This window comes from Xenopus laevis, chromosome 8L (genome assembly GCF_017654675.1).
Source record: "Xenopus laevis strain J_2021 chromosome 8L, Xenopus_laevis_v10.1, whole genome shotgun sequence".
Lineage (NCBI taxonomy): Eukaryota > Metazoa > Chordata > Amphibia > Anura > Pipidae > Xenopus > Xenopus laevis.
In genome coordinates, this window is record NC_054385.1 from 48,705,456 (window position 1) to 48,730,835 (window position 25,380).

Genomic DNA, 25,380 nt, shown 5'->3' on the forward strand with positions numbered 1-25,380 from the left:
CATTGGTTGGGGGGCATAATTTTCCTTTAATTAATTAACTGCAGATACTTTATATGTTAATAAATGTATTATAGCACAGCCACATTTATCCTGAGCCACTGTTATATGTTATATTCCAGGTCAGCCCTTCCATTGTACTAGATATGACACAGGCCACAGATGGAAAAGTCAATTATGTTTAATTTGCCAGCAACTTCCTGGTTCTCTAGAGCAACTTCCTGGTTCTCTAGAGCAACTTCCTGGTTCTCTAGAGCAATTGTGGGAGGAGCATAAGGAAGCAGTTCATTTTGTATAACTTGTGAATAAAGCATAACCCCAGAAATCCTTTGTTTGAATCAACAGGCAGATGTCTACTTTTGTTATAATTGAATTTTCATCATATGCAATAATAAAGAAGGCTGGTATACTGAATCAAGTTTTCTTTTTGGCCATGATTATATGTCTCAGCTAGGGTTGTCATCTTTTCGGGGAAAAAATACTGGCCTTCCTATATATTTATCATTTTACACTATTAATAACATTGGGAAAAGATCACATGTGGTTTTTGCCCTTCGTTGTCTGCCTGCGACACTAAATAAGCGTTAGCTGACTTTCCCTACTACATTAATAACAGGAGACTGAAACCAGGGAAAAAGCCCCACGTTCCCCCTCCCTCGCGTTTCATTCCCGCCGCCAGACGCGCTCTTCAGCCACGCCTCTGTCTGCTCTCTGAGCACCATGGCAACCGTACCAAATCCCACCCTATGTGTGCAGCCGTCACAATCTAGCCCAGCCATAAATAAATATATAAAACTGCCTTCGATATGATTGGTCCAACTGACTGTCCATCGAAGGGTTAGTCACTGAGGAGGGAATGACACCGGCAGGGTAGGTTGCACCAACAGAAGCCTCTGCGAATGGGCGGACTCTAAGCCGCGGCCTGCTGTCACGTGACACGGTTTTAATGTTTACATTCGAGGCGGTCTTGGGGATTCCTTGCCGGACGGGGTCCCGTTTCGCTTTCATTTCCCGAGAGCAGGAGCAAAGCTGGCGGGCGACGGGCCTAATGGTGGCTTTGGGGCACTGTCAGAAACGAGGCCTGGGTGGGGGCCGGGAGACCCGCCTTATCTGCCGCCCGTAACCAAGGCAGCATCGTGCGGACCCAACATGGAGGAGCTGGCCGTGGAGGTGCGGGGCTCCAATGGAGCCTTCTACAAGGTGAGGCCGGCTGCTTTCCGGAAACTCCGCCTTTTTGACCTGTAATAATCCTCCTGGAAGGCTAAGGTGTCTGCTAGCGCCAGGCCAAGGCCGGAGCGGGATGTGTCTAGGCCTGTGCATCACGATAATGACTTGCAAACTCCCCCCTCCATCCATTCATAGGTCTGTCCCCTCAGTCTAACAGCATCAGCACCAGCTTCCGCCCCAGCCTCCCCTCACCACTATGCCTGCTTGGGCTTCTCTACTCCTCGGCGGGAGACTCGCTGCAAACTTGGCCGCACTCTTTACAGCAACTGATCGTGCGGAGGGAGATCCCCGCCTGTACCAGTGCTGAGGTCTGGCCAGGGAGAAGCCTGTTGGACAGATCTATTCTGCTGCGAGCCTGGCAGAGCATGCTTTCCTCTCTACAACATGCAAAGCTCCATCTGGGTGCAGAATAATCCATATTTAGGGAGTCTCTGCCTCTTCAGTGTCAAGTGCTGTATACAGAGAATAAAGTACCCCCTCTTGTAAATTATAAGGATATTATAAGTTTGTTATAAGGTGTTTCACCCAGATGTTTTTATACAGGTCACGGAACTCCAAGGTAACTTCTAACTTCCTCATGTTTTGCAACAGGGAGTACTTTATTTATTATAATACATAATACACATTTCAGTGAGTCATGTGACAGAAATGACATCACTACTCACCGTTTATAACTGATGACATCAGAACTCACCGTTTGCAAGGATATCATTTATAAGATATTAGAAGGATTATGAGGATATTAGAAGTTACCTCGGAGTTCCATGACCTTCGGCCTCGTGTTTGTATATGGTCATGAAACTCCTTGGTAACTTGTAACATCCTTATATTTTACAAGAGGGGGTACTTTATTCACTATATAATTTCCCATGGAACCCTTGTATTTGTAGGAACCTCAAAATAAAATGTCATCTTCCTCTCATGGAGGTACCTGCCCCTGTAGCCAAGCCTTTTAGATCATAAGAGTATCTTCTTTAAATATTGCAGGAGAAAGGCTTCTTCTCTTTTCATACATATCCTTTATTAAAGGTGACATATGGTCATTTAAATAACTACAGAACATTACAAGGTTGATGGGGTGATGCACTGGTGAATAACACTGCATCTTTTTTTGGGGGGGGCAGGGGGCAAAACTCCTTATGCAACTTGCAAGGAACAAGTCCTGGCTGTGTACTGTTATGAATGTGGAAGGGAGATTCCCCAGTTCTATAACACAGCAATATTGGCAGGGGAGATGCTTGCTGTTATACAGTTCAATATTATGAAAGTGCTACACAGCAGATTTTTGCTTCTTGTAACCCCAGGTTGCAACCTTCTACCTAAGGGTGATAATCACCGTTAATAAACAAATTCAGCAGCGCTCCCAAGTTCAGATGCATAATATAGAAAACTTAACTCAGTTCCATGGGTGACGTTTAATGCTTCACTTAGTTACTCCTTTGTCAAGTAGGACTGGGTAAAGTTTTCACTATTGTAGCATCTGAACTTGGTGCTGTTGAATTTGTTCATATGTGCTTGGTTTTATAAATTTACCAAAGAGGCATCTGGCTGTGTTCCGCTGCGTGAAAAATATATTTTCTGGCTGTGTAGGCTTAGCACAGGGAGATGGGCAAGATGTGTATGTTTGATGTGGAGATCTCCTCAGCTGAATTGCTTGGCAGAGACATGCTCTGTTTAGTGCAAATGTTTTCTAGTGGGGGATCCATTTTCCTATAATAGACACCTTTAAGGGAGGAACTCCATGGATGATTTCCACGCGATCCGTCGCGCTGCACAAAAACGCAGGCGTCACGTCGGATGTGGCAGAAATAAGGTAAGTGAATGCATTGTCGGATGGTGTTGCATCGTTGACACTGTCGAATGCAGACGCTGCGCGCTACGTCTGCATCTGACGTCGTGACGCATCAGATCAACGCTGCAACACCATCCGACGATGCATTCATTTACCTTATTTCCGTCACATCCAATTTGACGCCTGCATTTTTGCGCAGCGCGTCAGATCGCTCCAAAATCGTCTGCGGAGTTCCTCCCTAATGCTGCACGCAAGCTGCCGTGGTTTCTGTGCTGCTGTGCATTACATATCGAGAGTAATAAGCCATGCAGCATGTGGGTTTTATACTGTATGTATAGTTTCACAGTTTTCTTTTAGATCTTATATAAACCCTGTTCTTGGCAGACATATTGTTCACCTTTAGCATACAAATGTTACCACCTCATTCATCTGTCTGCAGATGCTCCCATCAAATAGGAGCCAAAGTTGATTTCAACCATTCACATTGCTGTATAGATTTTTTTTCCCCAATGATTAGCTCTCCAAATTGAAATCCATTCAACGTCTAACACAAATGGACAATTATAGCCGTCTAGGATCTGTTGGCTGTGCCATTGCACTTCCTAAGGTCTCCTGTGGCCTTTTTCTCCACCTGATTGTATGCAGGCATATTGATATAACATCACATATCGTCATTTGTTTAAATTTAGATCTTTATTGAAGCAGGTCACAAACAGACTTTTAAAGCCTATGTGTACAAGCCATTGACATGTTCTCAAGGCAAGGCATGCACATTTAAGTATTAAAACAAAGAAATCAGTGTTTTGTAAGGGATTTGGATCCCAATATTACGCTGATATCTGTTTTTCCAACAAACTGTCTGGCAGCCAAGTGCAAACTTAAGTCCCTGGGTTATGTTGAGCTGATTGTTTCTTCCTAATAACACACGTCTCCCAGGAATACTGAGTCAAGAAGATGCTTTAGCTGACATTTCAGCTACCTTTTGTCATCTCTCCATTGGCAGTGTGAATAAAGGTGGCCATACACACACAGATATTATCGTAAAAAACTTATTTTCGTACGATATTCGGTGTGTATGGTAGGAGACAAGCCCACTGATATTGGCAGAAGACTTGGATATTGTTTGGCTCATAGATCGGGCTGGTTGTAAATTTTGATCAGGCGCCTTTGAAGGCACTGGAACGTCAGCCACTGTGTTAGTGTTGAATCACTGATAAAGGCAGAATTCTATTGTTTCTACCTGTTTATCTGACAATTCAGCTCTACAAGTTTATTGAAACAAACGATCTTCCATGGAAAGATGTTTGTAATGTCTATGGCCACCCTAACTGTTGAGGGATGAATTTAGATCTATCCATCCCAAAGGATTACAGGAGAAATGGGCTGTTAAGGAGAAAGCCCATCCTTTGAGTTTAGCTAAAATAGATAAAATATACGGTATGTAGCCTATGCTTCACTTCATAAATTGATCTACCAACATTCTCCTGTATTGAATCCCAGCAGTCTCCTTGAGTTTAGTCTGTTGGATCAGCTTCCAACAATCCACATTTAGTTGTGAGAGGATGCTGTTAAACTATATTACTAACTTGTTTCCAGCTGTATGAAAGTGTTAGTGTTCCATCTTTAACGGATGCCGATGCCTTCTGCATTGTTCTTTCTTACTCAACTACTTCACATAGTAAGAATTACTACCCTAGTTACCAACATGCATTCAACTTAAGTAGGAAGTCCCTCTTGGATTACCTTTTAGTATTTTACTGATAGAAGTAACCTAAACTACTTTGCAGTAGATTTTTGTAAGTTTCTATCTGCCCCCCTCTAAATTAAAACTGCAAATGTGGATAGTAAACATGGCTTTTACAATGTAGGTTCCAGTTCATACCTAGTCATAATAATATACAGTCAGTGGGCTTAGTAACAAACAGTAGTGTAAATGCCATAATAGAAAGCTGCAGAACAAAATAAAATCCCCAAAAAACTAAACAACAAGAGGACAAGTAGTCAATTCTAAAGTGATTGTTACTGTTCTATATGCAAAGAAAATTGTGTTATAACTCATGCAATATAAATTCATGCTCGATGTAATGTATGACCTTTTTTTCTTCTCTCATAGGCGTTTATGAAAGATGTACATGAGGATTCTATAACTGTCACTTTCGAAAACAAGTAAGTACCTGCAGTTGCACGCTAAATCCAAGTTTGTGGTCATGTTGATCCACCTCCTATTATTTTAGGTTGTTAAGAGGTAGTGCTACACTGTTAAAGGGGAACAATTGTGAAAAAGAAAATTTAATATAAACTTCCTCATACTGAAATAATAAACTTTCTAAATACAATCAATTAAATATTCTGCATTGTTTCTGAAAAAATTAAGTTTATATTCACTATCTTTCTCTCTGTTTCTCTTCATTCTGTCTTCATGCAGGAGTTGGGTGTCAGATGAATGCTCCTATATATTTTGTAGGGGAAGAGGGCTTTATTTCCTAGCAGATGTATTAGAGCTTACCCAAATTTCGGATTCCAGTACAAAAAAAATCTAAGAAAAAAAGTATCCTTTTGTACAAATCCTGCATGTAGAGAGACATGATGTCTGGTGATATTAATAGAGTGAGCTCTAATACATCTTCTAGGCAAAAGGAGCCACCCTATAAGATATCATTCATCTGACACCCAACTCCTGAATGTAGACAGAATGAGGAGAAACAGATGCTGAAAGAGGAATAGTGAAGATAAACTTGATTATTTTAGAAACAGTACAGCATTTTTAAATGATTGTATTTAGAAAGTTTCTTTTTTCAGTATGCTGAAGCTTATATTAAATTTAAAATTTCGTGATAGTTCCCCTTTAAGTAAAAGCTGCAGTCTCTACTACAGGTATGTGACCATTTTCCAGAATGCTCTGGACCTGGGGTTTTCCAAAGGGGATTTTCTGTAATTTGGATCTCCCAAACCATAAGTTTACTTTAAAAAATGTAAGCGTTCGTTAGACCCAATAGGATTGTTTTACGTCAAATAAGGATTAATTATATCTTGGTTGGGATCAAGTACAAGGTACTGTTTTATTATTACAGAGATAAAGGAAATAATTTTTTTAAAAACATTTGAATTATTTGACTAAAATGGAGTCTATGGAATGTGAACTTCCCATAATTCTGAACCTCCTCAATATCAGATTTCCGAATAACGGATCCCATACATGTGTTATACTTTTATTTGGATTCAGTGACAATAGAGAGATTTTTTTCACATCAAAGATAAAGGTATACAAAGCTGCTTTTTAAAGGGAAAGTCAAGCTTCAACACCAACCGCTATGCATAGTTTACGTAATATATTATGCGTTTTTTAACTCCCCACTGATAAAAGCATTTTGCATTGACCTTACCCAGGCTGCCATCTTGATAGGATGTTCCTGCCATGATGCTAACTAAGCATGTGATTCGTTAATCTTCCCTGCATGTTGCGCTGTTCTTATAGTTTTCTAAGGCATGCTGGACAGATGCTGAAAAGGTGATTGGTATCACAAAATTCTGTTTGTACTGCACTCGAGCCTGTTACTAACCATAGCTCAATAATAAGGAATGGAGCAGCCACTGATGTGGGTTCTGGGGAAAGGGCAGCTTTGGGACCAGACTGCAAGTTGGAGGAGCACCATAAGGAGGTAGAAGCTAGAAAACAAATGTCTTCTAAACCTGTTCGCTTTGTATCGGTGTTGTTTTACTTCTGTAATCGGCTAAATATAAAATAGGTCAGTTGCTAGGTATTTGCTGGTAGCATTTGTGATGAACTGCTTTAGACAGCTGTATGATAGATAAATGCTTGTATTTGCAGCTGGCAGCAAGAGAGACAAATTCCGTTCCATGATGTAAGATTTCCACCTCCATCAGGGTATAATAAGGATATAAACGAAAGTGATGAGGTAGAGGTAAGTAGTGGTGTTCCATAAACCTTTAGCTTCTCATTTCAGATGTTCTCATTATAAGAGCAAACATCCACATAAAGATAGATGGTAAACTCTCATTTTCTGTCTGGTCTTTAATTTTTGAGGGTCAATAGTGACACTGCAGAATATACCAAATTGGCAGCCAGAGGGGAAAGGGAACAAGAACTGTAGTCTATTCTTGCTAATAATCAGTGGTGTAACCTGAGCGCAGCTGAAATATCCAGATCTTTCCCTGATATGCCCCCTAGAGGTTGGTGATATTGGGCTAATGAGTCAAACAATCAGATCACAGCGACGGTAAATGCAGGCCATTAGGACTAGGACCACATCAATGAGCAGATGCAGTTCTCACCCCAATTTGATTTTTTTAACCTGCTTGATCAATATCAGAGATCCATCCATGGGTAGATAAGCTGCCTGAAGGGGCCCCTTAGCTTGATGACCTGCCTTCAGGCTCACACAATTGCATTGAAGAACCAATAAGGGGTGGGATAAACTGAAAGTACTCTCACTTTCCGTGTTCTGCGCTTTTCAGTGTAAGAAATTGAAAAAAAAAATTAAAAAGCAGATTGTTAAACTTGTGTCCAGCAAAAGCCCTATTCATTAGGGATGCACCGAATCCAGGATTCCGTTCAGTATTCGGCCGAATCTTTTGTGAGGGATTCCGGGGTTCGGCTGAATCCTAAATAGTGGATTCGGTGCATCCCTACTATTCATTAAGCCTTTGTTTTTGGGTGGAATTTGCCACGTTAGCACAATGTTTTATTCAATATAGATTTATATTTGTTAAGTTTACAGACATTATAACTGTTTTCCCAGTCTGGTGGTGCAGGGGTGGGTCAGAGACATATATAAGAAGACAAATGGGAGCACTCCCCCTCTTTCACCTGCACGTGTGATTCAGCAAACCTGTGTGCTTACACGCAGCATGCCCCCGGTCCAGGCCAATATCATATGAAGACAATACAGAACTTACGGAGCATTTCGGCAGCTGAATCATAAAATCTTCATTTATTGAATATAGTTAAAAACATATATATCTTAGCTGTGACATGTACCCCCAGCTAAAATATATGTTTTTAACTATATTCAATAAATTAAGATTTTATGATTCAGCTGCCGAAATGCTCCGCAAGTTCTGTATTGTCTTCTGAGGAGACATATATAGTGGAACCTCATTTTTACAACCCCTGATTTTAAGCTTTCCCCTCATTACATAGTTGTTTTGTGGTCCCACTTATATATCATGCATAATACATTTCCCTGATTTTGCACCATTTTTTCCGGTCCCCTGAAAAATGTAAAATGGGTATTCTACTGTATATTGTGATTTGGATTTCTGTAGTTGACAGATACCTTTTGTACCATACATTTATATGCATGGGGTGGGTAATTACAATAATATGTAATAGGTTTCTCATTTTGTATTATGGTCTTTCAGGTGTATTCCAGAGCGAATGAAAAAGAGCCATGCTGCTGGTGGCTTGCTAAAGTTAGAATGATAAAGGGTGAGGTAGGAATAAGTCTGCTTATTTTCTTTGCTTCTCCTTTGTGAGTACGGTATGTTATAATGTAATGTTATGTAATCCTTGTACCCTGCCATTATTACCTAATGGGCGATTCCTTTTCCCTCTGTTTCTGTATTATTTATTTTTTTACACCAACAACCTTGTCATGGGGTTACTTCCTTTCCCTGATTTTAACTCCCTTGCACCTAGTTCAAGCCACAAGTGTGTAAAGGTTGACAGATACTAGTGCTTCAGCCATAATGGAGTTTAAGGGTTTCGTTTTTTGCTACAACTCCCATTCTACTCCCACATCCCATACTTGTTTTCCTATCTGCATTGCCATTTTTTATATGTTCAAGTTCATAAGTGTTCATTCTGGCAATCTCTAAATTGAACCCTGGATACATTTTTTTTGTTGTGAATTATGTGAAAATGTATGTGAATTATGCTTTTTCTTACCTACTCCCTTTTCACTGTATCCTGTTCTTTAGTTTTACGTTATAGAATATGCAGCTTGTGATGCAACTTACAATGAGATAGTCACTATAGAACGGCTGCGATCTGTTAATCCCAACAAGCCAGCAACAAAAAGCTCATTTCATAAGGTTAAACTGGACGTTCCAGAAGATTTAAGGCAAATGTAAGTAGTATTTGTAATGCTGGCACTGTTCCATGATGGCGGGTAGAATAATTTACATTTCATAGGTTTCCTCCTACAGTCCAAACACAGGTGAACTCTGATAAAAATATTGTGTTCTGAGACACTTGGGCGCAGCCTTATTGATTCTGAAGGAAGTTAGCCAAGCTGAATATCCGGAAGAGTAAAGATAAATAAAAAGGAAGAGCAGAGCAATAGAGACCATTATTTAAATGGTAATGGGAGAAAAAAATAGTTGCAGAAGATGAGATTGGAATGAAAGGGGGAAGAGCAGAAGAAAAAATGGGTAGTGTAGGAAGTTCATGAAACAAGGGAAAAGATATGAGATCAGAACAGGAAAGTGAGGAAAAAGCATAAGAACTTTTTCTGTTCTGACCATTTAAAAGATCACAAATGTTAGTAGGAAGTACATCTGACCAGCATCATTGTTTGGGATCAAAAACATTAGACTAAAAAAAAAATGGAGATTGATCAGGATTTATTTGGAATATGTCTCTGAAATGCCAGGTTTTGTGTGGGGCAATATACAGTAGCTAAAAGGTGACTTTTCACTATTTCACCTGATTGCTTTGTACAGTATGAGGCAGCTTTTTAGGTAACTGGCAGACTGGAGACCATGTGCAGAGTCATACCCAGTGTTTACCTAAAATCTCAAATCAGACTAAATCCATGTAATCCAGAAATGTATGTATAACTTTTATATTCCCTCGGATGTTTTTCCATTTACCAACCAAGGGCCTGATCACGTGACAATAACTAGTTTTAATTACTAAGCATAAAACTAATGAGTAATGGATAATGAGTAAACACACTGTTATGCATGGTTCAGCCATCAGGCCACAGTGAGCTCCTAGTGAATCACAGACATAAGCTCAATTACCCAGCAGCATCATCACATAAACTTGCTATAATGGGCTGTCTGGTTTCTTAGGGGGTTCTCTCAAGCATTAACCTTGTATACGGATGACAAACAGCTTTGAGTTTTGATTTATAGGGATGCACCGAATTCAGGATTCGGCCATTTTCAGCAGGATTCGGCGGAATCCTTCTGCCTAGCTGAACCGAATCCTAATTTGCATATGCAAATTAGGGGTGGGGAGGGTAATTGCGTGACTTTTTGTCACAAAACAAGGAAGTAAATAATGTTTTTCCCTTCCCATCCCTAATTTGCATATGTAAATTAGGATTCAGTTCCGTATTCGGCCGAATCCAAAATGGTGGATTCGGTGCATCCCTAATTGTTTATATAAATAAGCTGCTAGCAATGCGGACAGCCATTCAAAGGAGAAAAGGCTCAGGTTACACAGCAGATAAGCTCTGTAGAACATGATGGTGTTATCAGTTATCCACTATGTAACCTGTGCCATTTATCCTTTTTTCAATTTATGCCATTGCTACACAGCAGCTTGTTTATATGAACTATAGTAGCTTTTCTGAAGCAAACACATCAGTTTTACCAGTGCAGGGCAACACTGCATGATATTTTCATTACTATAAAACACTTTCATTTTCATTACTGTTCCTTTAAGGGAATAGATTGTCCTAAAGTGGTGGCTCACCTTTAAACTAACTCTTAGTATGGTGTAGATGGTGATATTCTGAGACAATTTTCAATTGGTTTTCATTTTTTATTATTTGTGATTTTTTTTATTTCTTTAGCATTTTATTCAGCAGCTCTCCAGTTTGCATTTTCAGCTATCTGGTTGCTAGGGCCAAAATTACCGTAGCAATCATGCATTGATTTGAATATGAGACTGCAATATGAGAGACCTGAATAGAAAGATAAGCAATTAAAAGAAGCAATAACAATAAATGTACTGTATATCCTTACAGAGCATTTGTTGCAGCCAGCCACCCCAATTTGAAAGCTGGAAAGAGTCATAAGAAGAAGGCAAATCATTCAAAAAATATAAACAATTATGAAGATAATTGAAAAGTTGCTTACAATTATATTATACTAAAAGTTAACTTAAAGGTGAACCACCCCTTTAAAACCCATTTTCTTTTTTTGTGCAAATATAATGGTGCATATTTGTCTCTCTGTGATTTTAGGTGTGCAAAAGATTCCGCACATAAAGATTTTAAAAAGGCTGTCGGTGCATTTTCAGTATCGTATGATTCCGAAAACTACCAGCTTGTCATTCTGGTAAACTTTTTTTTTCCCCCTAATTCAGTAAACCTTATAAAGCTCTACCAATGGTGAAAAAAATTGCAAAATAAAATAACCCATCGTAACTTGTATAAAAGCCCTCCTCTATAGGTTGTAAACATTCCATTCTGGAACCCTAACCCTAAACTGATCATACATGGAAAGATCCATTTGTTTAGTGAGGTCTCAAAAATAATAATAAAAATAATAATAAACATATAACCATGGCTGAGGTTGAGCAAAATAAGATTCAATAACTGTTTAGTAGACAAAAAAGTGAGTGGGCATGTATAACTAATACATGAATATTTTAAATGTGCCCCCCAATTTGTATTGTTTATATCCAGTACTGGCTCCTTAATATGGTCTCAAATGAGTGGGTGGGGACGGTTCTCAGCGGGGATAACTTGAAAATGCTTTGTGTTTGGAGCTGGGTATTTTGTTTTACCACAAAGAGGAGCTTGAACCCTAAGGGGTTTTTTTATCAAAGGTTGAGTTGTATTTTACCACAAAATTTAGAGTTTTCAACTGTATTTTTTGGTCAAAGCCCAAATTTTCCGGTTAAAAAAATATATAGAGATTTATCATGTAGAAGTCAATGGCAGATGTCCATTGAACCATTTGAAGATATTTGTAGCCTTCGTGATGTTCTAGGTTTTTTTTACAGTGGGTTTCGCTTGAAACACGATTTATTCGAGCGGTTCAAGTTTTTTCAGCGGCAAACTCGATTAATTCGAGTTTTCGGATTGTTAACCCCGAATTCACTGCTTCAAGTTATTTCCATATGAGTTTTTTTTTTTCTTAAAGGGGACCCGTCACCCAAAAAAAAAATATTCAAAATCCTATTTTATCATATTGGTCAAGCAAAATTAACTTTAATTACACTATATAAATTATTTGAATCTTGTTTCCTGTAGTCTGGGAAGTCATAATTATAGCAAGCAGACAGGAGCCATTTTGTGGACACTGTTATTAAGACAAGCCTTGTATCATCTCAGAATCTTGTTGATGCACCAGAATGGGGGACCTGATGTCCATCCCCATGCCCTGGCTACACAAATAAACAGTAAACAGAACGAGGGAATGTTGGGAGATCATCTAGGAAGTGCTGAATGGAAAGTGAAAGTAATTGTATGCCCCGCCTCTATGCCTAAAACACAGAGGAGGGGCAGACTATATTTGATTGACAGCTGAGATTTTTAAATGAGCTTACAACAGCTATGAATGCTTTAATAAAAAAAAAATAATTGGATTTCATGTTCAATTTGAAAAGGAATTTTCTTATACAACTTTTTGTGTCTGGGTGACAGGTCCACTTTAAATTAGAAACCGTTCAAGTCGTGAGTTCTTTCGAGGTATAGAAACCTCCCAAACGTCTAAAATTTGACCTTTGATAAATAACCCCCTAAAGTCTAAAAAAAAAAACTGTCTTCTAACAAGGAATAGTTGTGGAATGAAGAACATCTAAAAAGTTAAACGTGTTGTCATGAAATCCGTTTTATTTTGAATTTGCCTTGAAAATACATCTAGAACCATTTCTGACCTAGAACTTTCTTTTCCATGCTGCAGTCTGTTAATGAAGTGAGTATAAAAAGGGCAAGCATGCTGAGTGACATGCATTTCCGAAGCCTTCGTACCAAACTGTCGCTTATGTTGAGAAATGAAGAAGCCAGCAAACAGCTTGAGGTAAGATGATTTTGATTGACATGCATTCGTTTAAAGACCTATAGAACCTTTCTAAGTGTCAGTTAACTTGTATTTATTTTTTTTTCTTGCATAAAATGTATGCACAGACATGTTTTTCTCTGTATGTTTGTATTGATTTTAAGGGTATTGCCAAATGTACTTTGCCACTCCTGAGGCCAGTGATGATGTCCCTTCCTTTTGACTTGTGAATATAGCTATAGCTGTCTTTTAACTTACAGGCATTTGCATTCTCCGTTTACAATTTGATTTTTTTTTTCTTTTAATGTATCATTTTTATTACATCCAGTTACAATCATGTTGCCAACTTGCAACTTAAGTGCTAAGCATATGTGCTGATGCAGAGCGGGAGATGGACATGCTTTACACCACAGTCATGAAATTAATTCCTAGAGGATCCCTGTTTCTGTTCACATAGCTGTTTAGAAGGGATGTAAATGAAATGGACATCTGTGTGGCTGACTCTCTAATGCATACCTGTGCCTTAAAGGGGTTGTTCACCTTTGAGTTAACTTTTAGTATGATGTAGATTGTAGAGAGTGATATTGTGAGACAAATTGCAATTGGTTTCCATGTTTTAATTTCTGAGTTAATTAGCTTTTTATTCAGCAGCTCTCCAGTATGCAATTTGGCTTCTAGGGTCCAAATGACCCTAGCAACCATGCATTGATTTGAATAAGAGACTGGAATATGAATAGGAGAGGCCTCATTTGAAAGATGAGTAATAAAACTTAGCAATAAAAATAAATGTTTAGCCTTACAGAGCATTTGTTTTTAGATATATAAATAATGAAGACCAATTGAAAAGTTGCTGAGAATTGGCTATTCTATAACATATTGGTGAATGTAAAGGTGAACTACCCTTTTAAAGGTCCCATAGTCCAAAAGTACGATGGGTCTTTTTGAGCTATGTAAACTTGCTTAAAACCATAGTACAACATTCATTTACATGGGAAAAGTTGTCATAATAATTTTTATTAATTGAATTAATATTTGTTATTTAAGGAAATAAAAGTGACCGTATACCTCCTTTTTCAGTATGAGTTCAATGAATAGGGCTTGTGCTGAGCATACTTTTTATCTATTTTTTTCAATAATGAAAAATCTGATATTTATGCTATTACTAAAAAGGGCAAACAGAGAGATTGAAGTTTATCTATGATTAGTCCTTGCAAGGCAGAAAATTAGATTTCTGCTTATCTGTCCTCCATTATGCAGGGGGGTTATCTGTATACTGTTAATTTAATTTTGTTTGGTCCTTGTGAGGCAGAAAGAGTAACTTCAGTTTCCCTGTTTAGCTCCAGAAATGAGACAACCCATTCATTTTTCATGATTAAACTGGCGATTGGCAAAATGTATGTTCAGCACAGGCCCTATTCACTGAGCTCATGGTTTAAAGCAGCAGGGTACCCCCTTTCAACAAGCCATGTTAGTGAGTGTTGATGTCCCCTTTAACTATTGGGAAATAAGTAATCTGACCTGATGTGCTTGATCTGTATTTACTCACAAATATTAGAAATATTCACACAGTGCACCCTCTACCACCATAGTAGTCGATTACTTCCAATAAGGAGACATTTTTTAAAACTATTTTATTAAATTGTTTGCAGAGCTCTAGGCAGTTGGCCTCCAGATTTCACGAGCAGTTCATTGTACGAGAAGATCTGATGGGGCTTGCCATTGGTACTCATGGTGCCAACATACAACAGGCTAGGAAGGTTCCTGGGGTGACTGCAATTGATCTTGATGAAGACACGTGCACTTTTCATATTTATGGAGAGGTAAGAAAACTGCAATTCTAATAACTGTTCCACCAAATTAATGATTATGGTAATAATAGTGGTTAATATGTTAAAGTGGACCTCTCACCCAGACACAAAAATCTGTATAATAAAAGTCCTTTTCAAATTTAAACATGAAATTCAATTTCTATTTTTTATTAAAGAGTTCATAGCTGTGGTAAACTCATTTAAAAATCTCAGTTGTCAATCAAATATAGTCTGCCCCTCCTCTATGCCTTTGGCATTGAGGGGAGGCAGACAACTATTTTCAACTCAGTACTTTGTAGATGTCCCTGCTCTCAACACATTTCCCCGTTCTCTTCACCGTTTAATTGTGTAGCCAGGGCACTGGGATGGACATTGGGTTCCCCATTCTGGTGCATAAGCAAGATTCTGAGATGATACAAGGCTTGCCTTAATAACAGTGTCTACAAAATGGCTCCTACCTCCTTGCTATAATTATGAATTCCCAGACTAAGGGAAACAAGATTCAGATAATTTATATAGTGTAAGTTAAATTCATTTGCTTGACTAATGTAGGATTTTGAATAATTTTTTTGGGTGACGGTCCCCTTTAAGATCAGATGTTAACCATGTTTAATATTTTAGGACCAAGAAGCTGTTAAGAAAGCCAGGACCTACCTGGAATTTGCAGAAGATGTTATACAAGTTCCACGAAACTTAGTAGGTTAGTAAGTTTACTCTGTTCTTATTCATGATAATAGTTTCCTATATATGCTCTCCCACTGTTTTAATTTTTCCCACTAGGGATTTTTTTACTTTAAAGGAGGAAAGCTACCAAAGAAGTTTATTGCCAATAGATTAGACACAACGGTGCAAGCTTTAACACTATATATTTATTCTGCAGACTATTTTACCTGAGTAAACCGCTCTAGAAGCTGCCATATTAGCTTGTTGTTACCACTTCCTGCCTGAGTCTCTTCCCTGCTCACACATAGCTCTGGGCTACAGCAGGTAGGGGTAGAGAAAGAAAGAGTAGTAACTGAGTATGCTCAAGCCCTAGCCCTGGAGGTTTATGCTGGAAACAGGAAGTCTGATACAGAAGCCCGTGTGTACATAATAGAAGGAAATAAATGTTTTGTTTCTTTTGACAGAGGACTCGGAGTAGCATTACTCTGAGGGTTTACTAGTGTATCTATATAGACCTTTCAGATAAAGCTTACTTCATTTTAGCCTTTCCTTCTCCTTTAAAATATATTCGTATGTCTAACACAGAAGTCCATAGCTAGAGGCTCCTTCTGTTGTAATGGGGAAGCTAATATTTAAGTTCTAGAAACATTATGCTTCTCTTAACAGTCAGTGGGGAGATTATCAATAATACCACATACTTAAATTTCAGATTATATGAATACAATAATGTCTCATAAGTAAGTCTCTGGAGCCCCTGGACAGATGGGTGCTGTGAAAATCCCATGGATGGCCACATTTGTTTTCTCAAGTCTGGTGACCCTGAACTGTCTCCTATGTTTTTGCATAGATGTATTTTTGTTAGCAGGTATCATTAATTGTTTTGCAGTTTGGAAAGCAACATCTTATTATTTACAGTGGGTTAGTAGACCTTAAGTAAATGTTCTTGTTATTATATGACATCCCCTTAGTGTTACCTTGTCATTGCACCAACATTTGAATGTATATGTAAACGCACTCCAACCTCAAATATTATCCTTGCCTAAAGGGGAAATATTCCCCAATTTTTTCATTTGAATTGTGCTCATTCAGTTGGGCTTCAGTTAAAAAAAAAAAAAAGCACTATATGAACTTACCGGTATAGAAATAGATATAAATGTAGGCATACCTAATTCCACATGTTGAAAGGAAACTATTCTAGTCTATCTTTGATTGCAGGGGCCTTTAACCACCCTCCTTAAGGTGCCCATACCCCCCCCCCCCCGATATGCGCACTTTGAAGTGGCGATATCGGGCTGATCTGATCGTGGGCCCATAATGGATACAGTACAGGTGGTAGGATCACGGGACCGCATAGACGCACAAACACGGGCGCAATCCAAAGGGATTTTTAACCTGCCCTTTCGAGATCGATCGGGGAAGACCATCGGATGGCCCCCGCACGGCCAATAAGATGCCCACTCAGTTTGTCGTCAGCTTTTATTGGTCCCTCACCTTGTTCCAGTGTGAAGTGCTTAATTCCTTTTGCTTTCCAAAGAATATGTGCACAGCCCTCTATAGAATGCAGAGAGAAGCAGAATCCATAACTAGGATCAATACACAATCTTACTGTTTACAGTTAAATGTTCCAGTATGATGGAAAAGTTCCTATACACAAGTTCCTATAATCTGTTTCAGCTCTGTACGGATCAGTTCACAGTTCACAACATGATATTACAAAAATGCTTGCCTACAAAAGAGGAAAGGTCTTCAAAATGTGTGAACATGTACACGGTCATAATGTGAGGCAGACACCTGGGGGGGGTTATTTACTAAACTCCAAATGCAAAAATCACGAAAAATGTGTGACTTTTGAAAAATCAAGATTTTTTCGGAATTTATTAAACCCGGAGGATGGAAAAGTCAGAATCAGAAAATCTGCATCTGTCGAGGTTGCATATTAGTCAATAGGAGAAGTCCCAATGATTTTTTGATGTGCGATGGGTTTCGGGCTAAAATCTGAGTTTTTGGGTGAAAAATCTGGAAAAAAAAAAAGTGAAAATCTAATGAAAAATCAAAAAAAAACTGTGAAAATCTGATTATTTTTTTTTCCCCAAAAACTAATTTTCGGGAAAATGTAACAAACCGTAAAAAAACCAGAGCGGATTTGATCGGAGTTTGTAGCAGAAAATATTGACATAAATTCGGACTTTGATAAATAACCCCCTTGGGGGTTATTTGTTAAAGGTTGCGTTTGTGAGTTTTATACCAACTCGAATAAACTCACAGTTTAAACAAACTGAAATGTTTGTTTATTTGTGTATAAATCCAAATGTAAAAAAACTTGAAGACCTTAAATTTATCGAGTTTATAGGCTTAAAATCCTCGAATACCTTAAATTTATTGAGTTTCGAGCGAAAACCAGCATCAAACACACCCTAAAATCATGAAGGCAAAAAACATCTTCAAATGGTTAAAGGGACCACTGCCATTGACTTTTACATGAATTCAACAGGTTTTAGCTGTCAAGTATTTTCAGATTTGGAAAAAAATAGAATTTTTCAAGTAAACACAACTCGACCTTTAATAAATAATCTCCTTAAAGGAGGGGTTACCATTGTCACTGACAAAGGTCTCCCAAGGTGTTAGTACTAGTTTGCAACATATCCGTTAAGCCCTCATAACACCATCCCTGAAAGTATTTAAAAACGAATTTTCTGTACCAATATAACCTATTACTTTATACAATAATAAAACTTCTGAGCATGTGTTTTGTTCATGTCCTTAGGCAAAGTCATTGGGAAAAATGGAAAGCTCATTCAAGAAATTGTGGATAAATCTGGCGTTGTCCGAGTCCGAATTGAAGCAGAAAACGATAAGAACATTTCCCAGGAAGAGGTATAATTAAGTACATTTCTTTACTGTAATGTAACTTTTAATGTGATGGCACTCCCAGCAGTGTACAACAGATTATATCCCTAGTGACTTAGAGTCCATTTACCATCCATTGTGGTTTTAGAGAATGATCATTTGTATGACCTCTTCATGAGTAGAACAAGGGTAATGCCATCTTTGAGAGATGCTTCTTTTAAAAGTTATTTCTTGTTAAAACCATACTAGTATTCCCCCATTTTCCTGATAATTTAGCCACTGGAAGCACTTTTGACGAGAGTCTTTGGATGAGGTTACCCTGTTAGAGCAAACGTCGGTGAGTGAATATGAACACATATATATATAATATATGGAAAATTAAGGCTCACTGTACAGAATGACCTATGCCAAAATGTTTTACAGAACATTTACCTACTTGACTTTTTAGTACCATAAGGGTCTGGCCACACGGGCAGATTCGGATCGGGGAGATTAGTCGCCGCGAAGAAGAGGAGATTTGTTGCCTGGCGACTAATCTCCCCGAATCTGCCCGTGTGGCCAGACACTAAGAGTGGACACTAAGAGTGGTTATCTTTCTGAATCACTGTGTACTTATGGATACAGTGCATGGTCCCACTATAATTGCTCCTACTCACACACTGATGCTAAAGGGTTTGGCTTTCTTTCTTGAAAAACCCTGCAGTGGGTTAAGCACAGATCAGTTGAAGAGGAAACTAAAGCAAAGTAAAATAGAAAGCTAACTGCTAAAAATAGAAAGTTAATTGCAAATCTTAACCTCTCAGAAATAGATCCTATGGTTACTATCCAATATATATTTGTTACTATCCCCCCCCCCCACAAAGTAACCCCAGCCCAGCTGTACCTACATCTCTAGTAGGAGACAGAGAGCAGAGGGAGCCAATATGTTTTCTGTGGGTTGCACTTTACTTCCATTGGCCTGTACATCCTCCGACCCAGGCCTTTTCATATTATAGTCTCTCTTTAAATCCTCTGTCTGGTTGCTAGGGTAAACTGGACCCTAGCAACCAAATAGCTGTTAAAATTCCAGCTGCTGAGCAAAAAACTGAAAAGTCAATTGTAAAGTCAGTAAATTAGCTTTGAATCTTCATTATAATTAAGTTTATTTAAAGGGGAACTCTCCCTTAAACCTTCTTGTTTTTGTTGTGTGGTTGGAAACTGGAGGAAACCCCCACAAGCATCAGGAGAACATACATGCTCCTAATCACCGATTCACAGTGCTACCTCTTACTTTCCACTTGGTGCCTTATCCTTGTTCTTTGTTGAAATGCATCCAGTTGATATTTATGCTGTTAAACCTTTATGCCCTCTGTTTCAATCCTTTAAAATGTTATCGAAACTCATTTACCTTTCTCTAGGGGATAGTTCCTTTTGTATTTGTGGGAACAAAGGACAGCATCACCAATGCAACTGTTCTTTTGGATTACCACCTTAACTACTTAAAGGTAAGACTTCTGAATTATTATCCATATAGATGACGTGTTTTAGTCCTATGAGAATGACTATGTGTGTAATGAGTGGCCCATTTATTCAGTAAGTTTGGTAAATAGTTGTGTATCCATTTTGATTGCTATAAAATAAAGATATTTGAATTTTTCCTTTTGGTTTAGTAAGCAATCCAAATCCAACCTTTTAGGATTCTCCCAAATCCTTTGGGAAAGATTTGTCTGAATACCGAACCGAATCCAAACACTAATTTGCATATGTAAATTAGGGGGGACAGGAGGAAAGAGAACACACACAAATCGCTTGGTTAAACATTTTTTTGCTTCCATTTTTTGTAATGAAAAGTCTCTTGACTTTTCGGTTTGGCCAGGCACTTGGATTGAGCTGAATCCTGCTGAAAAAGGCAAAATCTTGTCTGAATCCTGGATTCGGTGCATCTCTAGTTTTTACTGCGCCACACTGATCATAGTTAATGGCTGCAACTATTTTAGTCTAAAACAGAGGCTCTGGTTTGTGATATTTGGTGAAAATCTAGCAGTATAGGGACAGCTATATAAATGGCCAGTATCTTTCTTGTTCTGCATAAGTTACATTTTAATACCCAGCACATTGCAGTGTAGAAGGCATGTTGCTACATTTCTGATTCCCATGAAAAAGAAATGTATTGTATTCATCAGGAAGTGGACCAACTGCGCTTGGAAAGGTTACAAATTGATGAGCAACTTCGACAGATTGGAGCGAGCTCAAGACCTCCGCCGAATCGGCCTGATAAGGAGAAGGGATATTTGAGTGAAGACTGTAGTGGCACTGTGAGAGGAAGCCGACCTTATAGTAATCGAGGCCGCAGTAGAAGGGGCACAGGTTATGCCTCTGGTAAGAATATGCACTGTTTAATGCTGTTCTGTTATATTTCATTTTTCTCCACACTGTGCTCTAGAATGCTTTTTAATTAACTTGCATTTAAAGGAAAACTATACCCCCGAACAATGTAGGTCTCTATAAAAAGATATTGCATAAAACAGCGCATCTGTAAAACCCTGCTTCATGTAAATAAACCATTTTCAGAATATGCTTTTTAAGTAGTATGTGCCAATGGGTAATCATAAATAGAAAACTGCCATTTTGGGCCGCCCCCTGGGATCGTAGGATTCATGGTGCACACAAACACACCATACATGTTAGGTCACATGAGCCAATTAACGTACACAATTCTGTCTTTTGCTCCAACATTCTTTCTGTTTCAGTTAGAGTTGAAGTATTTCTGGTCAGGTGATCTCTGAGGCAGCACACAGACCATCACAAAATGGGGGTTTAAGGCAAGAGATCTAAAAGGGCAATATTTACTTAAATATATATTCCAGTTTGTTAAGATTCTTTAATATGCCACTTAATTTGATAAAAACCAAAAACTAAACTAAAATCTGTTGCTTATGTATTCATTTTGGAGGTAAAGTTTTCCTTTAAAGGCAAATGAAAAACAGTGTAATAGTGCTTTGCTGCATTATGAAAAAGTTCTAGGCAATACAAAAGAGAAATATGTAAGATTGTGTATACTGTATTTTTCTACTTGTATGAATGTACATTGGGGTGCAGAACATTATCTGATTATGATACACGCCATAAATAAAGTAAAATATATTTTACTGTAGCAGGGTCCGCAGCCACCATCTTGATGTCTGTGATTGGACACCCAGTACTACAGGCCAAGATGCTCTTGTGCCTTCTCTTATTTATCAAAATCCAAATTTTCCGGAGTATTTAAATTAAAAAAGTCTCACCAAACTAGAATCCACAATTAGACCTTATTTTTATTATGAAAAAAGCACAATTTTTTCGGATCGGGTAAAAACTTTTTTTTTTTTCCTAAATCATTCGGGCTTTTTCTAGTGCAGGCCACAGAAACTTCCAAATAGGACGTTTCCCATTGACTTGTATACAACCTTGGCAGCTCTGAGATGGAGGATTTTCCGATTCCGTCTTTTTCCATCCTCGGGGTGGAAAATGTAAAGGTTTTTTTTTTTTTTCACTAAAAATTTTATAGTTAAAAACTAAATTTTTTCTAGTTTTTTGGATTCATAAACCCCTTGAAGTCAACTGTACAAAATAAAGCGTTCACCCTTTACAAAAACACAATATGTAAAAAGCTTTTTTGATAATGAAACCCCTATAAATATGTTGTAATTCACCATTCTTGGAAAAGGTACAAATTCCGAAGCTTCAAATGCCTCTGAGACGGAATCAGACCACCGAGATGAACTTAGTGATTGGTCATTGGCTCCAGCTGAGGATGACAGAGATAATTATCACCGAAGAGGGGATGGACGCAGACGAGGGGGAACACGAGGGCAAGGCATGAGAGGGCGTGGAGGATTTAAAGGTAATTTTTTTTAATTTAAGAAATATAATGGTGCATAGATATGGTAACATACCAGGTTCAGTGAATGATAGCTATCAGATTTGATGTGTGTTACACTACAATGGATCGAGTGATACTTAGTCTCATTCTTTCTTTTGGTTCCGTTGTTTCCCAATCTGGCTATCCACAATCTTATCTTATGCCTTTGGTAGCCCTTCTATTGTGCTGTGATTCTTTTAACAGAATCTGTAGCCAAATTTTGGCATGGTCTGACTTTATGGGGGATATCACTAGTTAAACTAGTTAAACCTATATAACAATACTGTTATTCCACTTAAAGAAACTGTGTAGATGACGATATTTTGAGCAACCCTATAGTACCTAATGGGTTGGTGCATTGTTACAGTCTCTTTTATTAAACCCCAAGAAAACCATTTTACTGTGCAGGGGGTTTCCTGGCAAATACAATTCATACTCGTTAGTTAATGGAGGTAAGGATTAAGGAGATGGATCTGTTGACTGTATCTTCATTTAGGACAACTTTATCCATTTGACCAAACCAATTTAGTGCATGGGACTTTTTAATAGCTCCCCAAATCTCAGAAAAGCTGAACGATGCATGAAAATAAAAAAGCAAAACATCTCACAAACATAAGATTTACTGCAGATTATTTATTCTCCTTGTATTTTGTTCCTTTTAGGGGTTATTCATCATTCATATGGAACTTATAATGTATTGACACACAACACACACTACTGTCAAATTTGTCATTTATCTGGATTATTAAAGTAAAGTGTAGTACCTGAACAATACCCACATATACAAACTCCTTGGACTATGAACTCCAGCATTGCAAAGCAGCAGCAATATTTATTTTGTACATTATGAATACCACAACATTCTTTTCAGTTGTATACTGTTAACTTACCAGTCATTGGCATAGTTCTCTTCACGTATAATAATAATAAGGATAACCGGTAGCTCACAGCCCCCGTTTCAGATTTTTTTTTCTTCTTTTTTTAATTCACTCTAAATGTTTTGCAGGAAATGATGACCAACCACGACCAGACAACAGACAACGTAATTCAAGAGAGACAAAAGCAAGGACATCAGATGGCTCATTACAGGTTACTACATCTGTTTTACATTGCTTTAATATAGCACATAAAAAGCAGCTTTGTGTTCTTCATGTTCAGGTCGACATTCGACCTTTACCCAGGCGTCTTTTACCTGCGATAGGACCGCCGAGGTCTGGATGAGAAAGCTGATAAATGAGGTTATGATGTTCGATGTAGCACAATTATGACTTACTGAGGATCACATCCTGGGATGTTCACCATTGCTATTTCTGATTTCAGGTTTGGCTGAGCTGCAGGTAGTGGTCGAACCCATATACTGGGTGCAATAAAACCATTTTTTGATAAAATTTCCTGTTTCCTTCTCTATTGTAGGCCTCATCTGCACAAGTCTATAGACTTCCAACACCTTGTTAAACCAGTCTTTAATTAACGGTGGATTTGTTTGCTTCCATCTTAGTTGAATTAGCGCTTTAGCAGCATCTAGTAAAACCGGTGTCAATGATTTTTTTTTATATATGTTGAGCATGAGAGTTGTGTGCCGTGCAACAGGTCTGCAAGAGGATCAGCTTTAACATCGATCCCTGTTAAATAGTGTCACGTACCGTGTCCCAATATGGCTTTAAAATGGGGCAGCTCCAAAAAATGTGTAGTTAAGTTCCTGTGCTGACTTTTCATCTCCAGCATAGAGGCGAGACCGTCCTGTAGATTTTAGCTAGCTTGGTGGGATATTTATACCATGTTGTATATCATTTATAGTTTAATTCCTGCATTTTTGTACATGGAGAGGAGGTGTGCATTAATTGTGTGATTTTATCCCACGTGTCTGGGCTTATAGTAGTGGCTGGGTCGGTTTCCCATTTTGTTTTGAATTATTGAGCGAGGTATGGTGAGTGTTCTGTAATGTTTCTATACAGAAGGGAGATTGCTTTCGTTGAAAATATTTATTTATAGTAAAAACGGCAACACAAGCAGCATTGTTATTGTCACTGGTGAAGCATTGCATTTACATACACGAAGAGCAGTTAAGCTGGCCGTAGACACAAAGTCGTAAAAAATCGAAGTTTCATTTTTTGAGCGTCTGTTGATCGTCCCAACATTTTTGCATTAAGTTACATTACATACATTATAGTCCATAGTAACAACAGGGTTACCATTTGTATTTACTGAATGGCAGCCTCCGCCACAAGCCCTGATTCCCACCAGGGACTACAAACTTTTGTGGAATTTAGCCGCATTTTCTCTGGCTTCATAGGTAAGTTTTATTAGGGGAAGTACACTGTTCACTAGCTTTATCCAAAAGCCCCTGATTGGAGGAGAGGGATCCATCCAATGCATGATCGCAGTTTTCCATTTTTAATGCTCAATTTGGCATTTTGTTTTCAGATCCGCCTTGACTGCAATAATGAAAGGAGTGTACATACTAAAACCCTGCAAAATGCATCTGTTGACGGCAGCCGACTGCGCACTGGCAAAGATCGCGTTCAAAAGAAAGAGAAGACTGACGGAGTGGATGGACCACAAGTGGTGGTTAATGGCGTACCATAAACCCTCTATGTTGCAAATAAACCCTACATAGTGCAAACAAAATACACTCATTCCACAATAGAGAAACCTGTTTGGCCAAAGACAAATGGGCAAGACAATGCAGGGCCTACATGAATTGCTCCTGTTAGCCTGATTTTGTTAATGTTGGCTGTAAGCAGTTTTCAGAATTCAGACATTTGAAAACATATTTGCATTCAATATCAAAACTTTGAGGCTTTCAAGTACATATTGCACTTGACTTAAAAACTTAAAAAAAGTATTTTTTGTTTAAAAGAAAAGAAAAAAAATAAATGAAAAAAAAAAACTAAGCTGTGTGTCGGTATACTTGTGTTCAGCAGTACCATTTTCAGGCAGCTGATTTAAAAGAAAAAAAAAAATTGCTATAATTCACCCTTTTCATTGCATAGTGATTGCATTAATTCAGCCGGGCTTAAGTTATGCATCATGTCATTCCCTCGTTTCTAACCAACTCTGCAGTACCTTTAGTAGGACCTAAGGTTCATCTTATGTAATGAATTCATTTTCATTGGCAAAAAAAAAAAAAAATCCAAAAACAAAATAATCGTATGATCTGTGCCTTTTTTATATCTTGGCAGGTAGAGGTATTGATATTTATCCAATCCAGGATTAAGCAGAGAGAAGCCGGAAGCAATTGTAAA

At 38.3% G+C, this 25,380-nt stretch overlaps 1 protein-coding gene across 1 annotated transcript; it reads left to right on the forward strand.

Annotated features, from left to right (window-relative positions):
• The first annotated feature begins 1,030 nt into the window (after nucleotides 1–1,030).
• fmr1.L (fragile X mental retardation 1 L homeolog) lies at nucleotides 1,031–25,014 on the forward strand. Its single transcript, NM_001085687.1, is given in 15 exon segments — nucleotides 1,031–1,197; nucleotides 5,130–5,182; nucleotides 6,846–6,939; nucleotides 8,399–8,470; nucleotides 8,957–9,105; nucleotides 11,176–11,269; nucleotides 12,842–12,958; nucleotides 14,587–14,757; nucleotides 15,367–15,445; nucleotides 18,173–18,282; nucleotides 19,653–19,739; nucleotides 20,418–20,613; nucleotides 21,941–22,117; nucleotides 23,142–23,224; nucleotides 24,560–25,014. Coding segments are annotated over 15 exon segments (1,695 nt in total). The 5' UTR covers nucleotides 1,031–1,146; the 3' UTR covers nucleotides 24,722–25,014.
• The last annotated feature ends 366 nt before the right edge of the window (nucleotides 25,015–25,380 follow it).